A 27,472-nucleotide genomic window follows, 5' to 3' on the forward strand; every position below is an offset into this window, starting at 1 on the left:
CATTTCTTGGAACAAATGTAAGGTTGTTGTTTCGGCCATGCATGTGCACCTTGGAGACGTACCAAGTCTTGCGCTTGAGGTGAGAGACCCCCTCCTTTGGAACTCTTGCTCTACCCCCCCCCTCTTTCAAATCTCCTCACACCTATATCATGGCCTTTTATCATATTCATTGTACAAAATGCCTATGATCTCACGTGGAGTCACAGAAAATCTCAGGCATAGCAGCTGGTCCTTGCTCTTGCTCTTGCATCTCCTTATCTTGTAACTTTAATTTCCGCTTGTTCTTGTCTCCAGGATGTCGGATTCAGAAAGCGATGAAGAAACCCAAGGTCTAGATATGAACAGTGCCTTTTTTGCCCGAGCTGCCAGCGGCGTAGCCAAAAAACAGACCCCTGCCCCTGCTTCAAAGACCAAAAAGAAAGGGAAAGGAAGAAAAGAAGAATCTGAATCGGTAAGTAGGCTAATTACCTTTGAGTTTTGCTTTTCATGATGTTGTTCATGTCGACTCAGTTTGAAGAAGACATTATTTCAAGCTTTGATCTGTAGAGCTATGGTCTTTTAACCTAGTGAGTGACCCAGGCTAGGTTTCATGGAGAGGACTCAGCAAGGTACATCATGAATATTCATTGCATTCCATTCAAGTGTGATGCCAGAATCTGACATTGCCAATCAAAATATGTCCTCCTATGGTTTTTGGCAATGGCGTATGATGTCAATGGACTGTATGCCAGTAGCTTCACTAAGCCAAGAGAGGAATGCCAAGCACTGGCGTCCTCATGCTCTCTTTCCTTCTACAGCACCAGTAAGGGCCACTGTCTCTTACGCGTTTTTATGAAGAATGTGGCCCAAGAACCGTATGTCAAGTTGCTATAGTATGTAGTAAAGACCGGGATGAATTGGCCTTTTCAGAGACATCTATATTGTTAACATGATCAGTCCATCAAATGTTCTTCTTTTTGTGCAAAAACCATATTTCATGGATATCACTGATTTGAAATGTTTCAGGTGGGTGTTTCATAAAGCTGGTTGGACTGTTCATATCAAATGCTAATTTTTTTTTTTTTCGAAAATGGACTTGCAAAAGGATTGTGTATTATATGCTGGGCTTATGTGATATCCCCAGCATTACATGTTCATACTTCTTGCACTAGGAGTCTTTTTCCGTTTTTTTTTTTTTTTTTTATTTTACTTTACTTGAAAACATCATGTCTGTTGTCTGTGGTTACACACAATGTTAATATATTTTTTGCCATCAAAGTTTTACAACCCATGATGTAAATAATTTGCTAACTCTGACAAAAATAGTCTGGGGCCCAAAACACAAAACTTGGTAATGATCGTAAAACAATTTTTCTACCATTGATTCCATTGACTACAATGTACAATCAATCGTAAAACTCAAGCGTACGATCAATAGCTAATCTTTGTGGTACGGGACACTGATTGCTTTTTGGTCTCAATGTCAGGGAAGCATTTCATTGCAAGATTTGTCACTGATATTGATGTTTTCTGAGCCAATCAGCTGCTAGGATTTATGTAGCTTGTCAATGAAAACTGACAAATCTTTACATGAACCCCCCCCCAGTCTAATATGGTGATAACTAATTTATTTTATTTATAAGATTAAAGGTATTGTTTAACTTTGTGAGCAACTGATTTAAAAAAAATCTCAAACCAAGATGAAACATGTGTACAAGTGCATGTATTAGAACTAATAAACCCTGAAAACAACCATTATTGAGAATGGAAATCTAAACTACAAGGCAAACCCTGATTTTGTAAATAGGTGTCTTATAGACATCTAAATACTACACATAAGTGTATGGGATGAAATTAAGATGGTGTTTCCAGTCACTATATATTTCAATTTTTGAAGCACTAAATAATTATTTTCGAACGTAATTTTTTCTGGGCTTCATTTTTGTAACATATTACAGACACAGGTGACAAGTGTGACCTTCTAGCTCAGATTTTTTAAAAGTCAAACCAATGTTAACCGATCACTTTAATAATACTCCTATGACTATTATGTAGTCATTGTTCCATACATTGCAAATTTTCATAAGTTTTTGAGCTAGTGAATAATCTCATTTAAATGGGTTTTATAATTGTCTGTCTCTCTTTACATTAAACAGCCATTCTGTAAAGTTTACTATATTACTAACAATCAAAATTGGTATTTTTATTTCAAAATCTTATAAGGCCAAACAAAGCACATTTGAATAAGCTTTCATATCAATTTGTATCTGTACTTTGAATAGATCTTTAGAGATAAACAAATTTATGAAAGTTTTTATTTACTTCTCCTTCCTGTACAGATAGAGGATATGGATCCACAGACTCTTGAAAGCAGAAAATTGGCAGGTTTGTAGGCCATTTGATAAAAAACTTTTATTAGTGAAAAGAAAGAAAAAAATCTTGAGATGGGAAAGGACAAGTTCACCATAACAAAAAAATTTTTTTGTAATAAAAAGAAAATCAAACAAGCATAAATAACGCTGAAAAATTTTAATCAAAATCAGATGTAAAATAAGAAAGTTATGACATTTTAAAGTTTCTCTTAATTTCTCACAACAGTTATATGGTCATCCTTGTCGGCATGCAAATGAGGAAACAGATGACATCACTCACTATTTCTTTTGTATTTTATTACATGAAATACAAAATATTCTAATTTTCTTTCCATTTTCAAGTGAAACAAGGATTAATTCCTCCCTGAACATGTGGAATTAGCATTGTTTAGTACTACATGGTTCAGTCAAGTTGGTCCTCATTGTCAAATCTGTAAAAAATTAAAAATATTGTATAATTCAAACAATAAAAAACAAAAGAAATAGTGAGTGATGGACATCATCGACTGACTCATTTGCATGTCACTGAATTATGCATATCACTGTTTTGTGAATAATAAGCAAAACATTAAAATGCCATGACTTCCTTATTTTTCATCTGATTTTGATGAAATTTTCAGCGTTATGCTAGTTTGATTTTTCTATATTTATTCAAATCAACATTTTTTGGGGTGGACTTGACCTTTAAGACCGGAGCAAATATTGCAGGATCTTTTCTCCATTTGTCATTAACATTTATGTTGCAATGTCTCACCAGTGTTATAGCTATTGTGGTCAGCGATAAAGTAGCTGAAAAATTCTGATCATCGTGCATCATGATTAAAAACGGTTTCAGACCACCAATAATTTCAAATAAAAGTGTTTGTAAATACAACTCCTTGCAGAGAAAAGTTGAAATTTTTATTTTAATCTGTAATCTTGTTTATTGCATAATTTGCAATAAGCGTTCTTTTATTTGATAAATGTTAGTTTATTTTGTAAGATTTGCCAGTAGTTAGGTGAGCCAGATAGTTATAGTAATAGCAGGGCCTGCTGGGAGGACACTTTTTGGAGCTGAATTGGCCTCTACTGGGTAAAAATACCTATATTATTATTATTGTTGTTGTTATTATTGTTATTAGTATTTATTTATAACTGACAATACTACCTTATTTACATAAACCTACAAATAAATGAATAGTGCATAGTTTTTATTCAATTTAGCTTTAAGACAACTAACTTGGCCTTAACAAATTTTGTATTTCTGTGAAATTGTGATCACCACTCAGAAGTCTCTAGCTGACATGTTGTCTCTCATAATTCTGTCACAAACATAAGATTTCTTAATCATATTACCCTCATTTATTTTGCTTTTTCCACAGTGAAAGGCAATGAGATGGCCAGCGAGGGAAACTACCATGCAGCTATCAAATTTTTCTCAAAAGCAATAGACCTAAATCCATTGGATTTCAGGTAAGATCTTGGTCCATTTCCTCAAGGCTAAATAATTGATTTTAGGACCTATCTTTACAACTGATGGTATCAATCATTCATACTAATCAGTGTCACGTTTAATTGCTGTGTACTGTACTGCATGGTGCAGGTCATCTGAAAGGGCAGGTAACGAACAAAAAGTTGAGTTTGAGAGTTGCCAATTCTAGGCAACCTTGCCAATGGGAGGATTGCCATCGAAAGTTAATAAAGACAATCCTAACTCTCATAACGTCATCATTCTGTAATGGATTGTGACAAATTATTTTAAAAATGCTTAAACTCTTAGTCTCCATTTTCAGTTTATATGTATTTCCCCAGGGTTTTGAAGCTTCATATCCCATTAATTTTTCAGCAATATAAGATTAAAGTAAATATGAAATAAATAAATTGCAGAGCGTTGTGGCCCAGTGGATAAGTCTTCTGACTTTGAAACAGGGTCGTGGGTTGGAATCCCAGCCATGGCATGATTTCCTTCAGCAAGAAATTTATCCACATTTGCTGCACTCAACCCAGGTGAGGTGAAGGGGTACCCGGCATGATTAATTCCTTGAATGCATGAGTGCTGAAAGGCAGCTCGAGCTAAACCCTGGGTAATAATGATAATGCGCCATATTTCTAGAAATATATGTGTCATATATTTAGAAATAGAATATTTCTAGATATATGAAACTATGTAAATGCCTATTATTACATGTATTTATTATTATTAATATTTTTGTGCTTTGTCGGAATGAGCATTAACTGTCCATCTCTCCTCTTGTTTTCTTTGACAGGTTCTTTGGAAATCGCTCTTTTTGTTATGATCATTTACAAATGTATGACCAGTAAGTTTAAATCCCTTTAAAATCCTTTAGGCTTTGTACAGTGCAATTCCATAAAATGATCAACCTTTTTTCTCCAGTCTTTCTTTACGCCATAAACCAACCAAGTCATGATATTTTGAGAACATTACAGACTATCAAAAGAACAAGAAATCACAGACAGAAAATTAAATGAAGGTCCCATAGGGGGTCGGACATACATAATTCATGGAATTGCCCTACAGGGACAACTGGATCCTAGTAGCTATTTGGTTAATTTGTTGACTACATAAGCTTTGTACATTGACCTTCCAGTGCCAGGTGGAAACTGTCTATAAAACCTGTTTGTGAATTAGAACTTGAAATTATTATGAGTATTGAAAGTGGCTATAATAGTTTTATGACCAAGAATCATTTCATAATCTCGTCTTTAGCAATAATAAAAGTTTGGGGAAAACGTGTTCAGCCGCAATTGTCCTGCGGAAGAATTTAGTTAATCGATGTGATTTTGGTGATTGCATTGCTTTTTTGGTGATTGCATTGCTTTTCAGCAAGACTAGTTCTTATGTGCATCATAGACAGCCCTTTTGAGATGTTGCTGTCAGTCATCACCCAAATTTACAACCAGAATCACATTCATCTTTAAAGATAGATGCCAGTTGTAGTAACAACTTCAAAATGAGTTCTTAAAGAATCCAATAAAACTACCACGAAAATGTCTGTGCTTATGAATAAAGTGTATGCGCCAATGGATTCAGGAATGAATTGTGTAATTGCTGTGTGATTTCTCAGCTAAGGTTTCGTAAGTTTACAAAGTTCAGTTTATGTAACCACCAGGGGCCCGTTTCATAAAACTTGTTACAATAACAAATTTGCAATAACAGTTAAAAGCTACCGAAATGCTTCCATTTGATTGGCTGATAGCAGATTTGTTAAAGAAATTTTGTATTTGTTATTATAACAAATCTTTATGAAACGGAACCCAGATCTCAATCCAGGGTGAAACAGTGACAATTGACATGGTTTACAAACTTTCTAATGGAACCAGTGTTCATTGCTGTTATTTTCATTCATCTTTAATAACATAATGCATGTTTTTTTTTATTCTTCAAACAGTGCACTAAGTGATGCTGACCAAGCAATCCTCTTGGACAAGACATGGCCAAAGGGTCACTACCGAAAAGGCCGTGCCTTGAGTGGTCTTAAAGTGAGTCAGAGTTTCTTATCAGAGCTTAATGTCAATCCAAGGCCAGGTGGGCATTTCATAAAGCTGTTCGTAAGTTAAGAGCGACTTAAAGAACAACTGGTGATCCTTTCTTGTGGTAAATGGTACACTGTATATACATTGGCGATGGTTTAGCATGTAAGAAAGGATCACCAGTTCTTAAAGTCGCTCTTAACTTACGAACAGCTTAATGAAATGGCCCCCTGGACTGGTATGGGGGTATCAAATTCTTACTGCCCCACATTGTTGTTCCCCTTTTTGTCTCGCCTGAACGAAGTTCGGCAGAGACCTAGTAATCACTTTCTGATTAGTCTGTTGGTCTGTTAAAAAATGCTTAAAGTTTTTGTTCAACTTGCTCTCATTTCTTTATCTCAGCATCAATGAAATGCCTAATGATCTTTCTCTTTGTTTTCAGCTTTATACAAATGCAGAGGCATCCTTTGAGCATGTCTTGAAACTTGATAAAAACTGTGCTGAAGCAATCCAAGAGCTGAGGACAGTCAGAGTCTATCGGCTTATGGTGAGTGTTTAATCTTATTGGTCTACACCAGCTTGGTCTACTTTCTGTTTCGTCTGATCCCATATGGTCTATTCCTTCTTTTCCTTCAAGTTCGTCTCAATGCCTTAATTCAGCATTTTGCCTAATTTCCAGTTGGGCTTTACACATTTAATCTAATATTCATACCACTTAGTCTAGGTGGTTAGATGAACTGTTTTTTAACCAAATTTCATTTTGACAAATTGAAAAATGACCCAAGAAGTTATTGGACCAACTGGGCATTATGCTTGATGGGAAAAAGACGAAGTACTTTAGGTATTAGACCAAGTATGAGGTATAACTTCAGTGAGATTGAAGGTACTGTGGTCAAGTATTCTAGGGCCTGGTCTAGCACCTGATTTGAGCCTTAAAAGACAGGATTGCGATCCCTAGACTGTCTTACAAACCCATCACTCCCATTAAAGGGTCTGAATGCACAGACTACAATGAATAATGTAGTGAAGACGCTCTTGAAATTGAAATATCATATTTTATATTCTTGTTTTCTGTGAACTTCCAATTGTTAAAGTTTCAATCAGGGCCTTTGCCTGCAGACTATGTGATCTCTGTCACAGCAGTTCTATGGAGCAAGGCATTTTAACGTCTTTGTTCTTATATTGCCATTACACAAACCGCAATGTGGCTGCAATGATGCATCACCTCTCTGCTCCAGTCTTGCATCAGTTCATTTTTGTAATTGACTAGGACTCGCTGCTGGTTTTTTCGTTATAAAAAACTTCCATCAGTTGATAAAAGAGCAAGAACTAAAAAAAAGACCAGTGTGTAGGCGGTGGCTGACCTCCAGCATCAGACTCGTTGCTGACATTTTGCGTAACATCATCAGACTTGTAAAAGGCAAAAGCTGGAGCCTCTGTTTAGATAATAGGCTAGTATTGGTATGGCTTTCTAGGGTTATTCTTTGAACATTATGATACTTTTGGAAAATAGCACTGTATCTCTACATTCTGATATTACGATAGCAATGATAATAATGCATCTTGGGTGCAAATAGCGACACTGTACTCTTCGAAGATCCCAAGGTGCTAAGTGCATATATTACCGTGGCTGTAGAATAAAATTGTTTCAAAGAAAGAATATTCATATACCCATTTACTACACCTGGGTTTAGTGCAGCACAATGTGGATGAATAATGCCGTTCCCTTCTTCCCTTACAGGAAATGGGTTTTGGTGCACAACAAAGCGAAGCAGCTATCTTACAATTTGACACAGTGCAAGCAGCACTGGAAAACCTACTCGCACAAGGGGATCTACCCGTCAACGGGGAAATGGATGAAGTTTACGTCTCAGACGAAGAAGATTACATAACCCAAACCATTCAAGAGAGCAAGCTTGAGTAAGTCCTTTGATTTAATCTCTTCTTATCATGACATTGGCAATAGTCATTAATTTTCTATACATTTGCATACTTTGAGAAAATGGAATATGAATATAAAGCATGGGTCACAATTGTAATTTCAAAGTTTAATTTTAAGATTGCCAATTTGCATTTTTAGATTATGATTGTATATACTTTTGTTGCGTTGCCAATTTTGAGAATTTCTATGAGGAGGACTACGTAACCCAAAATAGTACTTTAACCCATAGACATACAAAAGTTTGACTTCATCAGCTTTCTCTCAAATTGGTATTTTATTTTTCTTGCTATCTTACATAGTTAAAAAAAGAACAAACATATGGTTGAAAAAAATCATTGCAAAATTAAATTTTGAAATTGCTAGATTGCATTCTAAAATAGTGGTTTTATATTTTTGGTATTTCCAATTTTAAGAGCAAAATGATTGAGAAAAAGTGATTCGGCTTTCATATTACTTATGACCTTCACTCTTAGATTTTTAATGATCCATTTATGTAATAAGAAATATCACATATGGTACAGTAATCCCGGTCTTAATGGGGTTCACTACTAGTTCCATGATGTTTTCTTTGAACTCCAGCTCAAGAAATCCTGAAAATTTGAAATCCTTGTGGATAGGTAATCTACAACCAACAGTTACTGAAAAGGAATTAAAGGACCTTTTTAAACCGTGAGTATAATTGTTTTGATGTTTTAAGCTGCAGTATGGTAATTCATTTTTAATTGATTTAAAACATTATGCACATATATGTATGTCATATGAATTGTCTCGTATCTATTAGTGACTAGTTCATACACATCTGAAGTATTGAAATTGGTTATTGCTTGAAATATCCTACATAAAATAAAGTTTCTCATGTTATTTTGCATCTGGCCACATTTGGTTGCTGAAAGCATTATGTTTTAGGGCCATCTGTCTGTATTCACTCTCATGGTAACTAAAGAGCTGTTTGATGGATCAACTTAAAACTTTCTCCAAGTACACATATAGGAGTGATGATGACCTAATAAGTTTCACGGGTAACAGCGTCATTGTAGAGGTTCTGGCTATCGTATACCTGAAAGTATCCTATTCTTGAGATAACTAAGGAACCATTTGAGGGTTCAACTTCAAACTTGACTCAGAAGTGATATGATTGTGTTTATGTAATACTATGATCTTTATTTGTGTTGACAGATTTGGCGAGGTCTCCAGTATGAGACGAATGCCAGAAAAGTTTTGTGCCTTTGTTAATTACAAGGACCCCAGAATGGCCAGCAGAGCTATGGACAAACTACAGGTATGCGTGAGCACTTCTTGATTGCTTAGATAGAAATATATGAGTCATCGTAATGTCCCAGAGATTCTGAATAGTATTTTACGTTAAATTTGATTAATCTGGGGTCAAATGGATTAATTTCCTTCACCAAAAAATTGATCCGCACTGTGCTATACAGGTAAGGTATATGGGTACCTTGCAGGAATTTATTCATAAAAGCTTTGAGCGAGTAACAGTAGCTTGGCTAAAGCCAGGCTTAAGCCAAGGTAATTATGCTGTATTTACTGTAGAGCGAATAGACTCTGATAAAAAGTTGTTGATCACCACACAAGCAAGTACAGTTGTTAATCAGCTCAGTCAGTAGAGCATTTTTAGATTCCGGTGAGCTGAGTTTGATTCCCCCATGGTGCTCTAGAGCCTCTTGGTATGGCATTAATCCTCAATACCAGGTCCCTCGGAGAGGATCTTGTGCTGTAATTCGTCTGGTTGGTTGCTTGCTTACAAGCATTCATGCTTTCTTAGCAATGTGGTAAAAAAAAATCATCACCTTGGGCCCGTTTCATAAAGAGTTACAACAGCTGCATCTTTGCCATAATGGTAACTACCAGGGTAACCTTGATTATGAGTGGCTGCTGAGACTTGTTACCATGGTAGTTGCCATAATGGCAAAGTTACAACAGTTGTAACTCTTTAGGAAACGGGCCCTATAACTTTGTTCCATGATGTCACTTCACTATGGTGACAAATGGTTCTCTCTCTCTCTATCTGTATCTTGATTTCAGGGTCGGGAACTGCATGGGAAGCAGCTACTAATAAAATTCCCAGACAACCCTATAGAACAACAAACCGCTCCAGTCAACGACCACCAGGAGTATGTGGACATGCGCTACAAGAACCTGATCCTCAGGAAACCACAGGCGCAGATGTCGGCCAGCAAAGTCAACAACAACAATGTTAACAAGAAAACCAAGCAGCAAATAGACCCAGCGTAAGTACAGAGGGCTGGAATTTTTGTCGTGCTTTTGTTTTTACCAATGTTCGAGGTTTGTGAACCATGTTGACTACGTCCTCAAGTTTCCGGTCCAAAGGTTCACCACCTTTGTCAAAGTGGTTGAGAAATATAAAGGAGATTAAAGGGATGGTCTGGGCTGAAAGTATTTATAGCTTAATAAATAGAGTAGAATTCACTGAGCAAAATTCCCAAAATGTAGCTTCCATTAGGGAGCTGCGTGTATTAGATATTGGGTCTCCCAGATCCAGATAAATCCCTCATCCAGATTGGTGCTGGTCCCAACGTGTCCGGATAAGAGAGGTTGGACTGTATGATTAAAGGACCAAAATTGGACTTTATAGATGGGTAGTTGCTAGAGCAGTTCTGACTGAAATTTGAAAGATTGTTCCTAAATGTTCCTCTGTCTTTCTTCTTTATCTCTCTTTCTTGGTTCCAATGCTAAAAGGTTCAAGATGTCTGGACCAGTAAACGGTGATGAATGTTACTTCTGGAGGACCACAGGTTGCTGGTATGCTGAGCGTTGCCGCTACAAACATCTACCCGAATCCAAGGGCATCGACAGGAAGTAATTGCGCCCTCTACAGCCCGAGGTTGAATGTTGTTTGACAACAAAGATTCAAGAGTGGAAGCTTTTTTTTTTTTTTTTTTAATGTCCCATACGTGAAAAAAAAAGAAAATTCACTTACGGGATAAAACTTGAAAGACATTGGACGAAAGAGTCCCCTTTTTATATATAAATATGTAGACATTAATATAAAACAGGGGTCTTAGAAGAACAAAATGACATACCCTGACTTGACTTTTTATATTGGTGGGATCGTTTTTTTTTTTCCTTTAAAAGATGCTTTTGCTATACTGAGCAGTGGAAAAAGAAAAAAAATTGAGCAACGTTTATGAACAAGTTGGAGGAAGAAGTTGTTTGGAGAGAAACGAGCGACAACACCAAACAGAGCAAGCGGACGACACGTCTGAATATGGCACGTGAGACCTTCATTGAAGGACAGCTGCAGAGAAGGTGTAGAAGAAATATCAACTTCAGAGTCACATCAGCGCAGCAATGGCTGTTGTACCAAAGGTGCTTATGATAAAGTTATCCTATGGGGAGTTGACTAGAGGAAGATGTCTGATTATGAAATAATATTTACTATTTAATAACATAACTGATGTTTCTAGACATGTGATAGAGTGATCGCTATCTTTTTATTCCAGACCAAAATTGTGCATCTCCAGCTAATAAGTGAAGGATCTCGCATCAATCGCCTTTGTGAAAACGTGTACCCGATTCAATATGTGCAGCAATGAAACATAAAATGCAATGATTTTTAAAAATTTCTTACCAAACGTACATCCTAATTCAATTAGCAAGAAGTGGCAGAATATATTCAATCAAGCAATTAAAGTCTATCATTTTTCAGAAGTCAGATTTTTTGTTCTGTTGAAGTTGAGCACACAGGCAAGAGATGAAATCATCATATGCAGAAATGGATGTTGTTCATAAATTCTCCCTACTGCCAGTACAATATTAGCCAATTTAAAGAGGAAGTTCACCTTGAAGAAAAGTTTGTTGTAAAACTAGCAGAAAAGATATTTAAAAATATTGGTGAAGGTTTGAGAAAAATCGGTTAAGAGATTAAGAAAGTTATTAGAAATGTAAGTTTTGGATTTGTGATATCATAAACGAGCAGGTGCCCCTTATCTTGTATGAAATGCATGGATTTCATTTTATAATGGTTCCTGAGGACTTTTTTGCTTTCTTTTCATGATCGGGTGTGAAATGATTTGTCTATTGATATTCAAAAGGTACAGTAAAAACCATTTTCAAATTTCAGAGAAAAAAAATCATTTCATTGATTTTTTTTTACCATTCGCTATTAGGAATGCTGCTCGCATAGGACGTCACAAATAAAATTATTGAAATTCTAAGAACTTTTTTATTCTTGGATGGATTTATCTCAAACCTTTGGCAATATTTTTTATTTTTTCTGCTATTTTTACAATAAAATTTTTGTCAGGGTGAACTTCCCCTTTAAAGAAGGTGATGAATCTCTTATTACAGCAGTAAGATTATTAGCTGATGAAAGAATACGGAGATTAATAAGTGTCTAACATTTCCAACATATTCTTAGTATTATATTGTCCACATTCTGAACAGCAATGTTGCACCATCATAATCTGTTGCTAAAAATTTTATTTTATTCACTTCATGACTTTTTATCTGGCTTGATTTTTTCTGAAATCATTTTTTCTTAAATGAGATCAGTGCTCTGTAAGTCTACTAACGGCAAACCATGTACCAAAGTGACAGCCAATTTTAAATATGTATTTACATAACACATTCTTGATCCCCTTTCATAAAGAGATGGGGGTGGTGTTTCTTAACGAGTTCAGTGTGTCTTAAAGTCGTGCTCAAACACTAACACATAATCTGATTGGTAGTGCACATCCCTTGCGCATGATCAAACCAATGTGGTGATGCATTATATACTGCATGCATCTGAGATTTAATCACGACTCTTAATTCTTTGTGATAACACCTCCCTGATTATTGATTACAATCAATCCTAAAATTTAGTACCTGTTCTGCCATAGACTTGCACAACTGTAATAGCAAAATAATTTGTTCAATTGTATATTTTCTGTTTGGATATACTGTTTTGTAAACTTGTCAGCACTATCAAATACATGATTTCAATAACAAATTTGACATTCACCAATCAAATTTCATTATTTTATAAGCTTTTAACTTCAACATGAATTGGTCATTGATAACAATTTTCATCAATCAGTACCCTAGATCATATTGTATTGCCTTTAACACAAAATGATCCTGTTTCTTGAACCTATTATTGATAGAATATTACAAATTTTTACTGGAAGATAATAAAATCATGGCATTTGATTGGCTGATAGAAAAATTGTCATGGCATTTTAGCATTTTATGAACTGGAGATTAGTACTTTTCTGTTTTGTAGAATATTGTATTGGCAATAGGGAGATTTAAAGGGGAAGTTCACCCTGACGAAAAGTTTGTTGTAAAAATTACCAGAACAAAATAATAAAAGCATTGTGAAGGTTTGAGGAAAATCCATTTAAGATTAAGGAACTTATTAGAATTTTCAGCTGCCCCAGATGTTACATAATATAAATTGCATAAATGTAATTTTTTAAGGGTTCATGATGATTAAAGGTTTCTTCTAGGAGTGGGGGTGAAATAATTTGTCAATATAGTGAAGGTAAAATAATACCCATTAAAAAATTTTGAGAAAATTACATTTCATTGATTTTTTTTAAATTCACAAATAAAAAAATGACATTTATGTTTAACTTTTTAAATCTTTGATGGATTTTCCTCAAACCCTCATCAATATTTTTTATTATGTTTTCTGCTCTTTTTACAATAATTTTTTGTAAGATGAACTTCCCCTTTAACCTTCCATTTTTTGCAAAAAAATATTTTAACTTGGTACTGAACAATGTCACTGTCATTTTTCTATTTTAGTTTGAGACAGATGTATTTCCTTTTTATGTTCTCTACCACCTACTTATCAACTTGATAGCTTTACGATTTTATCAATTTATAGAAATTAGGGCTGGTGAAGAATAATATAATCTGATGCTTGAATGTTATCTTACGAATGTTTATTCATTTGAATAACTGTGATATATTTATTGGTCAGGGGAGTCCAGTCCAGTTTTATCCAAAAGTTACTATAGTAACCATAGTAACTGTGGGTCTCGGCCAATCAAAATCAAGGAAAATTGTCAGATCCTACACCTTGTTGGATGAAAATGTTGATGAAATGCTCCCTTGGAGAGCAAAAAAGGGGGTAAAGTAATATGATCTGTCTTGAAATAATGGTTTTATTATTTATTTTCCTTCACATTATTTCATGGTCCACATTCTTGGTAACTTTGCTAACTTTCTGTTTAGTCTGATCACATATGGTCTAATCTCAGTTTTAAAAAATTGGAAAAATTTACAAAGTATAAAAAAATTAATATTAAATTATCTGAAGTTGATGTGATAAACTGACATTTCTTTATGCCAAGGAATAAAACATGAGTGACTGTTGAACTCAAATGAGAGGAAATTTGAATATTTGATTTGATAAGAATTAGATAGTTCCATCAACCTCCCATAAATCAAACTTGTATGAAATGAAAAATCTGGCAAATGTAATAATGACACCTTACATATTTTTCAGCCTGTTTTTTTTTAATGACCCTTTAGATTGGACTATTGGAATATTGCATGTGCTTATTTAAATAAGATAAGGATTTATTTATTTACTATATTATTTAAGATTTTAAGGACTGTGTTTCTTAGGCCTGTATTCTGAGCTCCAATTTGATTTACACTCTGGCCCAAAGTTGTTAAATTATGTATAACCAATTGTGATACAAATCTCTGGTACAGTTTCAACTTACCACCTCAATTAATACTAAAATCATTGATAGTTGATTGGGAATAACTACTAAAATAGTTTTCGTCACATTTAAAACATGGGGGAAATATTGTAAATTAAAAAAAAATATATATATATATATATATATATATATATACAATGTTAACAAAATGTTAAGCTTCCCATAGTTCTGGCACAGAGTTAGACCATGGCCTAAATTAAACTGACTTCAGCATACAGGCCTTATTGTCAGGGGATTCAAATAACTTACAGGAGTGTATTTCTGAAGATTAATTTCCCACAATGAGGGGATAATTTCTCAAGCAATCCATAGAAACATGTTCTGCTATGGGATACGTAAGGGGGTGTTGCAAGAAACTAGTTGCAATCAATTGCACATTTCTATTGCAATTTTACAATTGATAGATCAATTGTAACTACATGTATGGCAAATAGATATTTCGTTCCTGATGAAAGATAAAATAAATTGAGTGCAAATTTGCAATTGATCGCCAGACTTGTGATTGATTGTGGGACGTAGAATTAAATTGCAATTGATTGCTAGTTGATTGCAATGCCCCAACAAACTTCTGACCAAACCAATGTTGACATCAGGAATTACTTTCTTTTTTAATTGTCAGCCAATCGGCTTGTTAGGATGATGTGTTTTCTTCTGAAATCTTGTATCAATCTTAAGGCCCTTGTCACATTGTTCCGTGCAAGCCTTGCATGTAATTTGCCGGTGACTATTTTAGCTACCCGCATTGCCCAGGGGTGGCCCACAGTGACAGTTTCTCGCTAGCAGTTGCCCACAGTAGCAATCGCAAGTCTCATTTGTGCGCAGAAAAGTTTTGAGCACATTCAAAACTTGTTTTGTTACGGGCGAGTTGCAAGAGAATGCCCTCAGCTTGCCCGCAAGGCTTGCGTGGAACGATGTGACCGGGCCATTATCAATGTCTGAGGCAATAATGTCATGTGCAAGCATGAACTTGTATTTCTGCAACTTTGACCATGTGTGTTCTTATGTACACTGTCCGTCATATAGTAGGATAGGACGTACAGTACATGTCATCGTTGGGCTGTTAAAACTTTGTCGGAATACAGAATTAAATCTTGAAATTTAAAAGAAAAAATGAGTACAGCTGAGAAAAACTCTATTATAGAGGTGTGACTTCAGTTGGAAATCATCTTTTGCACAGAAATATATCTGTAAAAGAATTAGGAGGTTGTTTCAGACAATGTGATGTTGCCAACATTTTCATATTTCTAGATTGCCACTCTTTTTTGAGCTGTCCTAATTTTTTCAAATTTTTATTTTTAGATACAAGGTAAGAACAGCCCAGCAGTGATGTATGTCGGTCTATGTTCATGGGTTCCAGATGCTCTACATGTCGTTTTAGATGTGATTCTTATTTATGATGAAAAAGAGCAAGAGGTTTAGGGGGGCTGCCATCACCGTTAGACATGGAAATACTGTTGATACTAAATAAAAAATATAGGCTTTAATTCATAAATATGATTTTAATCTGTAGTCTGAAGTCATGATTTCGCCATTTCATGCATTGATTACACTTAAAGCAATGTATATTTTATTTTAACCAAAGGGCCTAAAATGAATGCATGATTTTATTACAGAGTGGTGCATTCTTGCAGGTTACTTATAAAGGTTACTGCATGAATGGACCAACATGCAAGAATCTATCGAAGTGGGTATTCATTATTTTGCTCTTCCTCAATATATTTACCAAATTAAGCATAATTAAAGAATGAAATCTACTTTAACCATGGTTTTCAGACTACAAAATCAAATTTTCCTACAGTTGGGCCTATAAGTCTTATTTTTTTATATCAATAAAACTATTCAATATTTTCATTTATTTTATTTATTATTATTTTTTTTTTGGGGGGGAATCGAGAAGGCATAATTAATGCAATCAATACTTGAAGATATTTCAAAGAATCGATACCACAATCATAATAAATAGTTGACTATGGCAAAATATATAGCCTATTTGGTTGGTATAAGCACATAGATATTACCTATGAATAATAGAATTCTACTCTTGAAAGTGGTAAAAGAAAATTATTATTGTAATGGGAATAAAACATTTTGTTTAAGTAGCTGCTAAGTTTTAAGGAGTCACTGTAATTTTGGCTCCATATCTTTCAAAAGCAGATCTGCCAGAATAAACACAATTTTTAAATGATCCAGTCTGCGTTGTCAACGTCTTAGTTATTTTGTGTTTTTACAAAACCAGTGCTTTTGGTCTTGTTATCCACATCAGGGTCCTCTGTCATAAAGATTTGTTATAATAACGAATGCACAATTGTTATGACAAGTTCACTATCAGCCAATCAAAATGAGTGATTTCAGTAGCTTGAAAGGTTTATTGCTATTTTGTTATTATAACAAGTTTTATGAAACAGGGACCCCCATCAGGTTGAAAATTATTGTAGAAGATAAGATCTTAATGATACAGTCATACCAACGAGATGGCAGATGGTATGTCGGTAAATTGCCAATTCGTCCTCTGCCAACTCGTCCACTCACCACATATGGTCTACGTTTATTTAGTCTAATGCCATTCTGTCCAACATTTCATCTAAAAGCCATTTGGTCCAATAAGCACTTTGTCTATTTCCATTTCGTGTCACAACCAGTTGGTCTAATACCTATTTTCTTTTCAATAATTTTGCCCAATGAACGCTTAGTCCAGTTAGACCAAATGGTATATGGACTAAATGGCTATTGGACCGACTGGTTATTAGACAAAATGCGAAGTGGATAGACCATGTGGATAGTGGACGAACTGATGGTATACATCGTACCAGATGATAGTAGACGAGTTGGTTATTGGACGAACTGGCATTAGACCAATTGGAAATAAACGGGTATGTTAATTGTAACTTCAGTCAGTCTGGAGGTGGTTTGATGTTGTGACTGGGCATAAGATTAATTGTTCTTAAGAAAAAGCACTAAAAGGGGAAGTTTTACTGTACCTACAGTATACCAATAGACAAATCATTTCACACCCATTCCTATAAAGAAAGCAAAAATAAGTTGTCATGAACCATTAAAAATTCACACTTTTTAATTCCAAAGCATATGGGGCAGCTGCTTGTTTATGACATCACAAATCCAAAACTTAAAACCCTAATAACTTTCTTAGTCTTTAATGGAATTTCCTCAAACCTTCTCCAATATTTTATCAAGCCTTCTGCTATTTTCACAAAAACAATTTCTTCAGGGTGAACTTCCCTTTAAAAGGGAGAATGGCATTTGAAAAAAGATATTTTTATCTTTAGGAATATACCAGCAACTTCAAGAAAAAAAAATCACAAATAATCTTCTTGGTTTCCCCCACTTTAATACATATCTCCATCTTATTTTTGAGTGAATTCTTGAAGGCGTACTGTATCATTTTCTCATACCCATTCCCAGTGTCCAGACAAAAACAAATTAAGCCCTCTTTGGTTGTTATTTCATTCAATGTATTCTTTGTTGAAGAAAACAAATTACTATTTATGATTAGTAATATATGATAATGTACAATATGATCTTGAACTTCCAGCTAACCAGAGCATACCATAGTCTAGGGGAGGGAGCGGGGTGTAGATAGGGTATGCACGTTACTTCTATGCAGTGTATTTCCACATATTTTTATCCCAAAGCAAGCACAAATAAAATTTTCAATTGGTGTACCTTCCAAATGTCTCTTATGGTTCCCGCTATGGTTGCTTCGGTGAGATGTTCCCCTGCTCCCCTCGGAACCAAAGTTATTCCACCCCCCCCCCTTCCTATACAATGATCACTTTACAGTTAATTGGACTTGCTTGGTATACATTTTAGGGAGGGGATTCATCAACATTTGTCATCTAACAAGTAAAATCTAACAACTTTCCATTTACTAAAGCAGCATATACATGCATTAAATGTATAGTCTATACCCTTCATTAATTTTCATAAGATTGATTTTGAGTTATTTTGATAACTTTGTGATCTCAGAATACATATATCTTTGAGGATGGGGGAGGAGCAGTAGTGTTGATAAAGAGAGAGAGAGAAGAGTTGCAGCGAGTGCTACTTTGCAGGGGAAGAATAAGGGAGAAAAAGATCGAGGAGGAAGGATATTAGTAATAATAATCCACTTTCATATAGCGCTTAATAGATCAGAACAACGCCTATAGTGCACTTCAAAGCTATTATATTACACCGGTCGTCGGATCCCTGACAAGTCCGCATACAATTAATGTATGCACTTTCTCCACTCCCCACCTGAGTATTAAAAAAATAAGAAGAAAATGGAGAATGAGGTGAGAAAATTGGATGAGGAAAAGAGATAAGACGGGAGGAGGATGAATTTAAAGCAAGAAAGATAACATTTTCATGTCTTCTATGCTATAGTTATCTTTCAAAGGTAGCTCTAACAATATTTCATATAGAGTATAATAGACTGCCGCCCTGACCAGTCACAACACATGCAAGGGACGTATTCCTGCCCCCCCCCCCCCCCCCCCCTGACGAGCCACACGTCCCCTCCTTTGAACTTGAAGACCTTTTATTTATTTTTTATTTTTTTGCTTGTCAATTACTTTTCTGGTGCGAAAAGTCCTTTACTTGTGGTTGAAGAACCTTTTTTTTTTTGCTTATCAAATTTTTGGGCGGACGAATTTGCCCCCCCCCCCCTTGGATTATATTAGCTCTGAAAATTTCATTCTTTGTACTTCTAGTTTTTCGAAGATTCCGTACATGCCAAATATGTGATTTCGTACGTGCGACCGAATACTCAGTTCCTCTCATCTTTCTTGTTGTTTTGCTGATAAGCGCCTGGGTTTTCACAGAAAGAAAGAGCTGAAGTCATCATGAGTGAACTCATAGCAATAGGACCGACCGAGTTCGTACATATTTTAGACATTGTAAGTATCAACTTTGATCCTATTAAGATTGTTTGTCACAGTCTGAATAGTCGACTCATGTAGGAGAGCATTGTCATTAACTGACGCATGCAATGATTTTACACACATCATCGAATAGGGATATCACAATACTGTGATAACGTAATTTAATTTGCACAGGCATTAAATCCCCGTCTGCAGCAGATATATTGTGCTTGTTTAGAACCTATCAGGGCAAGTAGGATGTAGGAGATGAGAAAAAGGCGTGGACTTGAATCAGTGACACTAAGGGTACTAATGCCTTTAAAAAAATGGATAATCTGTTTTTCTATTCCAATCATGAAGAAGCGAAAACGGAATACAGCCCAGGGGTGGTATTCTGAGATCATTTTATCTCGGATAAAATAAATTTTATCTCCGTTAAAATCAGTGAGATAAAATACCCTTAAAATCTCTCCAAATTGGTATTCTGAGAACAATTTTATCTTCATTTTATCTCTGTAAGACACACCTATTTTTTAATCAATATCCAATTAGAAACGCTTTTATAGCTCTCTGATATCACTCAACCAATGTAAATCCATTCGGCTATGAGTTGTGGCAAAGAAGTGAGATTGCGTCAATTTATTGACTTCACATACGCTTACAAATGCGTCTTTCAGAGATTTCTTTTTAACAAAAATGACAATACTCTCATCTTTTTTTCGAAGTCTATTTCGCATCTTTTCAAGCATCGTTTCAAAGACAATATTAGTCAAGAAAAGTCTTATGAAATACTTCCTAATTGTACAGGAATAACTTTAAGGTGTTGTTCTCAATGAATATATCATTTTTCTTCATATTCATGTCAATATTTGTAGATAATTCACTTCGAAATATTGACGAAATCAACGTCACGGAGATAAAATAACCTCTACCCTCTTTTAAGTTTATTTTATTTTTTCTTCAAAGTAACTAGGGCGCAAGCACATCACCCGCGTTGCAATGTCCAGATACGCGATGGGTATGTCTACACTGCCACCGCTCTGTTGCGTATATCATCATAGATACGCAAAATAAAATTTGCACGCAAGATAAAATTTTAGATTTTATCTGAGAGATAAAATGTCATCTCAGAATACCAATTTCATTTTAAGAGATAAAATAAAATATTTCAAAGATAAAATGACCTCAGAATACCGCCCCAGTGGTTTGGTTTTTGAAAACCCAAAAACGAAATTACAATGAGAAAAATGTGTTGTGATTTCGTTTTTTGTAGATCAAAAACAGAAAATAGAAATTAAAAAGTTAGAACTTTTTTGGGGCTTTTCCTGATTTCTCATTCTGAATTTGTGTTTTATTATATAAAAAACAAAATCAGAACACGCTTTCCGCTCCGTGATTCTTCGGACAATCACACCGCAAACCTCAAAATTGACGTCGGCTCTCTGATTTCTGATTTGCTTTTCGTTCATCAATGTTAAAGAGCGCCATCTATGTTGAACGTTTAAAGCACCATATTTCATAATTATCTTGAAAGAATTCAAAGTAAACCACCATTCTAGCATAATACTGGCAAGCTATTGGTGTCGATCTGTATTCATGGTCGGGGGCTGTTCTCTTGTGAGGGATTCTTTTTTCTTTTCTTTTTTTTAACTTTAATTTTATTTTTTATTTTTTGTTGGGGCGGAGGCCAGTGGCGGAATGGTTCTAAAGATTTCAGAGCAAAACATGAGAAAAGGGCCAAAGTAATTTTAAATTAAGTGAGTGAGTGAAGCGAGCAAGCCAAAAATAGCTTTTTGATACATAAATCAATTTTTTATGATGGATTTTGTCATGATGTTTACAACATATATCATATCAAAATCAGTTGCAAAAATTTGATTTATCTATTTAAAAGGCTATTTGGCTCAGTCGCTTCCCTTGCTCACAGCGATTTGAAATTAATTTAGCCCTCATATCTTGCCCCTAAAACTTTTAGTCTCATACGCCACTGACCTCCGCCCCCCCCCCAAAAAAAAAAAATAAGATCCCTCACAAGAGAACAAAACAGCCCCCATGAATACATATTGATACCCATAGCTTGCCAGTATATAAATGCTAGAACGGTGGTTTACTTTGAATTCTATCAACTTTAAAAATTTTGTTGACGTAGATGGCGCTCTTTGGCAATATGGAAACACTTGCATCATTGATATAATTCTTTGTTCATTATACACTAGATTACAGTGCTATGGCCATGATGAGAAAGAGCTTGCAAAAGGCAAATTTCCATGACATTATTTTAAAAAAATAGACCAAACGAAAGAATGAGCCCATAGAAACCAGGTACTGGTCCCCTTTTAGCTTTTTTTTTTTTGGGGGGGGTTAAAAAAATATCAACATGCCTTTTCTTGGTAACCTTTGAAGACATAGAAGACTTGATGAAGAGAAAAAATGATGATGCTATAATTTTTTTTATCATAACATTTCTTGTTTGTTTTTCCATGTAGACGACAAACATAACTCATTTGGAGCTTGGTCCCAAGAGGCTTATGCTGAAGGCTAATCAACGAAAGGTTGCTGGACCTTTACCTTGCATCATCATACCCCCGGGTCATTATTGCACCATCAAAGACCCTATTAAGTAAGTGTTCTAGCTTGTTTTCTGTTTCTCCTTTTTTCATACTCTTGGACTGTTACATGAACACTTTTATTGTCTCGCCTGAACGGAGTTCGGCAGAGACCTCGTAATTACTTTTCCTGTTGGTCTGTTAGTCTGTTCCAAAATGTTAAATTTTTTTGTTCAACTTGCTCTCATTTCTTTATTTGTGCATCATTTATGTTAATACTTGTACATATGATCCTTGGGTAATGCCACATGTGACTCCATGAAAATGATGGGGTCAAAGGTCACCTACATGTAGGGGTCAAAAGGTCAAATTATATGAGGGCATGTTCATCGCTTTTTGTTTAACTTTTATTTCTTTATTTCTGCTTCAAGTTTTATCACACTTGGTCCAAATGATCCTTGGGTAATACCACATGTGTATTTGTTGAGGATGATGGGTCAAAGGGGCCCAGAATGTAGAATTATTAAGCCAGAAATTATGTACATCATGTAATGACAAGGCCCTAGGGGGAACCTGTATTTTCCCAGAGATGAAATCTAAACAACAGGTCAGCTTGATGCTTGCACGTTGTCATGCTATTGGTTTTCCATCTAAAAATGCCTGCTTGCATTCAAAAACAGAGATCTTGCTTGCTATGTTTGATGATCTAAAATGTAATGTGAATAAGCGATTGTTTACTTTGTAACTACGTGTACATGTACTGTCAATACTGGTTTGACAATTAAAGGCCTGGTCACACTGCCCGAGCGTTGTTGGAGTGGTCATGGAGTGGTAGGGAGAGGGGGTCTAATTTCTCTCACAAAATTGGGGAAAAAAATAAAAAACAAAACTCGAAAACAAAATAAAAACAATCGAAATCGAAAATGGTGAATGGGAGCGAGCGGTGATGATTTTTTTTCTCTCTGCTCCAACAATGCTCGGCTGTGTGACCATGCCTTTATAAAAAGCTCATGTGTGCAGACCAAACTGATACTTAATCTCTCTCTTTTATTTCTATTTCATTATTTTTGCTATTTTTTAAATTATCTATATATATATATATATATATATATATATATATATATATATTTATTTATTTATTTATTTATTTATTATTCATTTATTTATTTAGATATTTAATTATTTATTGATACTTTAATTATTCATGCGTTTATTTGTTGTTGTTTTTTGGAGGGGGCTTTAACATTAATTGATCATTAAAAGGCTAGATATTTCTTACTTTAGTTTGTGTTTTGTAAAAAAAGGTATACTATTTTATTAAACATTTCTTAATAGAACATGCAAAAGTTCAATTATTTGGATTCTTCATTCACATTGTCAGTTGTCAGTTGCTGTACATACCATCTTATTTTACCGTTTTAAATCTCTTTATCATGCTTGTTTTTTTTTTTTTTAACAGGAAGTACAAACCTGGAGAGCCTTGTGAACTGAAACATGGACACAAAGAAGTCCGGTTTCATCAGGTGAGTAAACGTCCCATATTTTCATATGTAAAAGCTTGTCTTTTGTTAAGGTTTGGTGAAGTGAACAATATTTGAAACTCATCCAACATTCAGGGCCCAGCAACACAAAGGTTAGCGATTAATTGCTAAATGAAACAGCCTATCAAGATCATCGTTGCATGCACATTTTGCTCAGTAGACTGACTAGGAACCAATCAGAATTGTTCTTTCAACTTCAGCTACTGTTACGTTATGGGTCCCTGATCACAAAAAAGTGTAGTGGCACTTGAATTTGATTTCATCCATTGACCATATTGAAAAAAATAAAGTGTTACTTTTGAGTACATGATACTTCCCTCTCTTGGCAGTATTATTGTTTATGTTAAGCGGAAAAATGGCAGTTTGAACACTTGTTTCACAGTTGAGTGGTTTGAGCAAAAGCTACATAAAATATTATATCCAGAAAAGAAGACAGAAAAAGAGATGAGGAAGGAGGCTGGGAAGGAGAGAAGAATTCAAAGAGGGGAGGCAACTGGGGGATATGGTTAGAGGGGGAGATATATGAGGAGAGGGGGTTGTTTAATTATATTTTTTCATTAGAGCATTTGTTATTATTCATGTGATTTCTATGATTTCATAACAATAAAGAATCAATAATTCATGAAGACAAAACAATAAATTAGTTGGTAGTAATCAAGGGAGTCGGCTTTGACAGGTCAATGGCCTTTCCGACTTCCTACATCAGCTACATTTTCTTTTCATTTCTTTTGCATTTCTGCTATTTTACTATTGCTTATACTGTTATTAAAATTCTTTTACTCTTTTTGTTGAATCATATTTTCCTTGTATGTGTGTTTTTAAAGGATGTCAAATAAATGAATTGAATTGATTGTCAGATTTCTTGATATTCATAACGAGTGTGGAATGTATATTTCATTTCAAAACTAGTTGAGAACTGATTGATTTCTTTGATGATTATCATTCTGTCTTTAGGAACCATTTCCTCTATATCCTGGAGAAAGTTTAGAGGGCGCTGAGTCTTTACTATCTGTGGGTATAAGTAAAGGTAAAAGATCTATAAACTTGAAGACATCAGAATGAAAATATTACACTTTTGATAATGCAAATTATTATGCATGTCATTACAGTTAGACTATTTCATCTTTTTTTCAATTTTAACCCATATCCATTGAGAATCAGTCTTGAATTTACTTTAAGAGTCTCTCGGTTAAAACCCACTGACACTCATGTCAACATCAATTATACTGTGCCTGATTTGAGACCACTGCATGTTTTGGGGCACAGTAAACAAAATGCAAAGAGTTATTTCCAAACAAAGAAATGCTTCTCTCCCCAAGGAAGCACTTCGCCCACTCCATGTTTTTTTTATAACAGTATATAATTGAAAAGTGTAATAGTTTTCTGACTTCTACATGTATTTTGTGTTTAGCATTATATATGTGCAATCATTTTACTAGTAGCTTATTTATTCTGTGCATTACATAGTGCTGTTTCTAGTATTCTTGTTCAGAAATTTCTTGCATGTTATTGTTAATGTAATCCTTAGTTTGCATAAACCGGATGTGTCAACTTTGGTTCACTAAACTTTTGTTCACTAATTCCATTTTAATATTCTCACTTACATGTGTATTTTGAGGAGTTTTATGCATGAGTCATTTGTGCATTTTGTATTATTTTTATGATTATGTATGCATGTCATATCTTTATTATAGCATTGGTCATTTATTCAATGGGTTTGGATGGTTCTCATACATTTTAATTTTTTTTAATCACCAAAACTCATGAATTCTTGAAATTTGTGAGACTAACCATTTTGTTGCATTGTTTCTTGCACTTTTCCTAACTCTATACTAACCCCTTGTTATTTCATTTTATACCTAACCAGGTTTAGGTGCTAAAGCTCAATTCTACATGGGTGAGAGTTTAAAAGAATTATAGATTTTATCTTAAATATTCAAGAGATCGTTACACTTTGTAAGCATCTGATCTCAAAAATTCTCAAGCTAAGATCCAGGGCCTGCTGGCAGATCAGCTAATGGCTGAGGTGGCTATCCTGAAAAAATAAAGTGTTATTGTTTATGTATTTCATGAAGTGAAAAATGTATATTTAATATTAACTTAAGGAGTGGTGTACACAGAATTCTTGAAGGGGTGGTTCAAGCTGAATGAAAAGTTGACAAGCAAAAAAAACAGTTTTTCTTTAAAAATTTGAGGTCATTTGTTTGGTACCAAAACAATGTTTAGGGGGTGTTCAACCCCTGTAACCCCCCCCCCCCCTGCATATGTTACTGACATCGAGAATTGCTTGCATGCTAAAATATTTGGTTAAAAGTAAGTAGTAACACAAAAGTCAAGTTGGTATTCTAAAGTTGCTTTAAATGGTACTTACTTTGCTTTCACTATATTCTTTTGCATGACATGTTTATATTATTTTTATAGCACTAGATAACGGTGAATGATAGTGATAACCATGGTGATATGGTACTGATGATGAATTTGTTATTGTAATAATGATATATCAATAATAATGACAATTACATTGATTGTTACCATAAACCAAGTCTTCTTAGTAAGATACTCCTGGAATTTGAAAAAAAAAAGAATGTACATGTAAAATCATGGGCATGTGGACTAAAGACAGTGGTAGGACTGTATGGGCTCCAAACCGGTACCAATGCGATTGACATAGCCTCCTCATGCATATTCTGTTCTTATTTTAACCTGTTGTTCTTATTTTAACAATGATCTTGTTAACTCTTTTGATCGTCTTATGTATAAGGATGAATGTATTACGTGCATGCCAATATTTTGTATTAATTTTGTCTCTCTTTGATTATGTATATTTGTAATTTGTATGTTTGCATGTAAACAAAATGAATTTCCATTAAGTTGGACAATAAAAACATATATATATATATAAACCCCTCAAAAAAAGTTTTGCTACTCGGATTTCGGGATGATATCTTTTTGGTTAATGAAGTATAAAAAATGAAACTGGTATCATTGGAAAGCTGAATTATTCATCTTTACAATGACATGCCATTTGCTGTGATTATGTAATCATGGAATATGCAATCACCCTGAACATCGAGAAAAGTCAGAAGTGAAATGTTGCAAAATGCATTGATTTCCAACAAGAGTCTCCATTTCTATAGAATTTCCACCACAGTGAATGCACTCGGTCCATCCTCGAAACAATTGAAATTCGCTATTGCAAACGACGCATTTTGCAACATTTCATGTCTAACATTGCTGCGTATTATCATGTCTGTGTATTTCATGATAACACTAGCATTACAAATGACACATGATTGTAAAGGAGAATAATCATACTTTCTAAAGATATTACTTTTACACATGATGATGGCACATTAAGAAATTTATTAGCACTCAAACTTGCAGTTTGAGTTGCAGAACTCAAACATGACATGGCAACGAATTTTTGCAACATTTCATTTCTTACATTGCTGCATATTTATCATGTCTGTGTTTTTCATGATAACACTAGCATTACAAATGACACATGATCGTAAAGAGGAATAATCATACTTTCCAATGATACCACTTTTACATATGATGATGGCACACTAAGAAATTTATTAGCACTTAAACTTGAGTTGCGGAACTTTTTTTGAGGGGTTTATATATATATATATATATTCATATCCAAATCTTTGACCTTTTTTTAGATTCTTGCCTCAATTTTTGATTAAAAAGAAATAACTCTGAAAATTTGCTCAAGACAAGATTTGATACAATGTCAGTGGTCTTGACTATACAGTGCGTATCAAAAAAAGTTTACACTTTGAAAAAGGCCTGTGAATTAAAAAATATACAACATGTTGTTAATTTTTTCACATATAATCTTGGGTTTGGGTCTCAACTATCCAATGAAAGAAGAAGTTTTGTCAGAATGTTACACTTGAGTGAGCACTGTCCATTTTTGTAAAACTCGCAGAAATCTGTTTGCGCAGAAATGCTCGTTTTCACGCTGTGTTAAGGAGAAACTGCGAAATCAAACTTACCCTGCGAAACATTTCTCATACATTTCCCTTGCACCTTTAGTCAGTTGAAATTAGACG

At 34.7% G+C, this 27,472-nt stretch overlaps 2 protein-coding genes across 3 annotated transcripts in view; both read left to right on the forward strand.

Annotated features, from left to right (window-relative positions):
* LOC121425605 (dnaJ homolog subfamily C member 21-like) overlaps window positions 1-16,647 on the forward strand; it is a 40,775-nt gene extending 24,128 nt beyond the window's left edge. The window contains exons 9-19 of the mRNA XM_041621723.1: window positions 295-451; window positions 2,319-2,364; window positions 3,713-3,803; window positions 4,598-4,648; window positions 5,741-5,831; window positions 6,265-6,369; window positions 7,564-7,742; window positions 8,344-8,433; window positions 8,941-9,043; window positions 9,805-10,010; window positions 10,480-16,647. Coding sequence (XP_041477657.1) covers window positions 295-451; window positions 2,319-2,364; window positions 3,713-3,803; window positions 4,598-4,648; window positions 5,741-5,831; window positions 6,265-6,369; window positions 7,564-7,742; window positions 8,344-8,433; window positions 8,941-9,043; window positions 9,805-10,010; window positions 10,480-10,603 — 1,243 coding nt within the window. The 3' untranslated portion in view covers window positions 10,604-16,647. The remainder of the gene's footprint in view (window positions 1-294; window positions 452-2,318; window positions 2,365-3,712; window positions 3,804-4,597; window positions 4,649-5,740; window positions 5,832-6,264; window positions 6,370-7,563; window positions 7,743-8,343; window positions 8,434-8,940; window positions 9,044-9,804; window positions 10,011-10,479) is intronic.
* A 2,544-nt stretch (window positions 16,648-19,191) lies between these two features.
* Window positions 19,192-27,472, forward strand: part of LOC121425053 (major vault protein-like) — a 31,863-nt gene continuing 23,582 nt past the window's right edge. Inside the window, exons 1-4 of one of the 2 annotated variants that reach the window (XM_041621006.1) lie at window positions 19,192-19,357; window positions 21,808-21,941; window positions 23,327-23,390; window positions 24,363-24,435. In XM_041621006.1, the coding sequence (XP_041476940.1) occupies window positions 19,304-19,357; window positions 21,808-21,941; window positions 23,327-23,390; window positions 24,363-24,435 (325 nt within the window). In that variant the 5' untranslated portion in view covers window positions 19,192-19,303. Of the gene's footprint in view, window positions 19,358-21,807; window positions 21,942-23,326; window positions 23,391-24,362; window positions 24,436-24,459; window positions 25,306-27,472 lie in introns of those variants that run through there. The other variant, XM_041621007.1, reaches the window with a different exon arrangement.

The sequence above is a fragment of the Lytechinus variegatus genome, chromosome 12, assembly GCF_018143015.1.
Source record: "Lytechinus variegatus isolate NC3 chromosome 12, Lvar_3.0, whole genome shotgun sequence".
Taxonomy (NCBI): Eukaryota; Metazoa; Echinodermata; class Echinoidea; order Temnopleuroida; family Toxopneustidae; genus Lytechinus; species Lytechinus variegatus.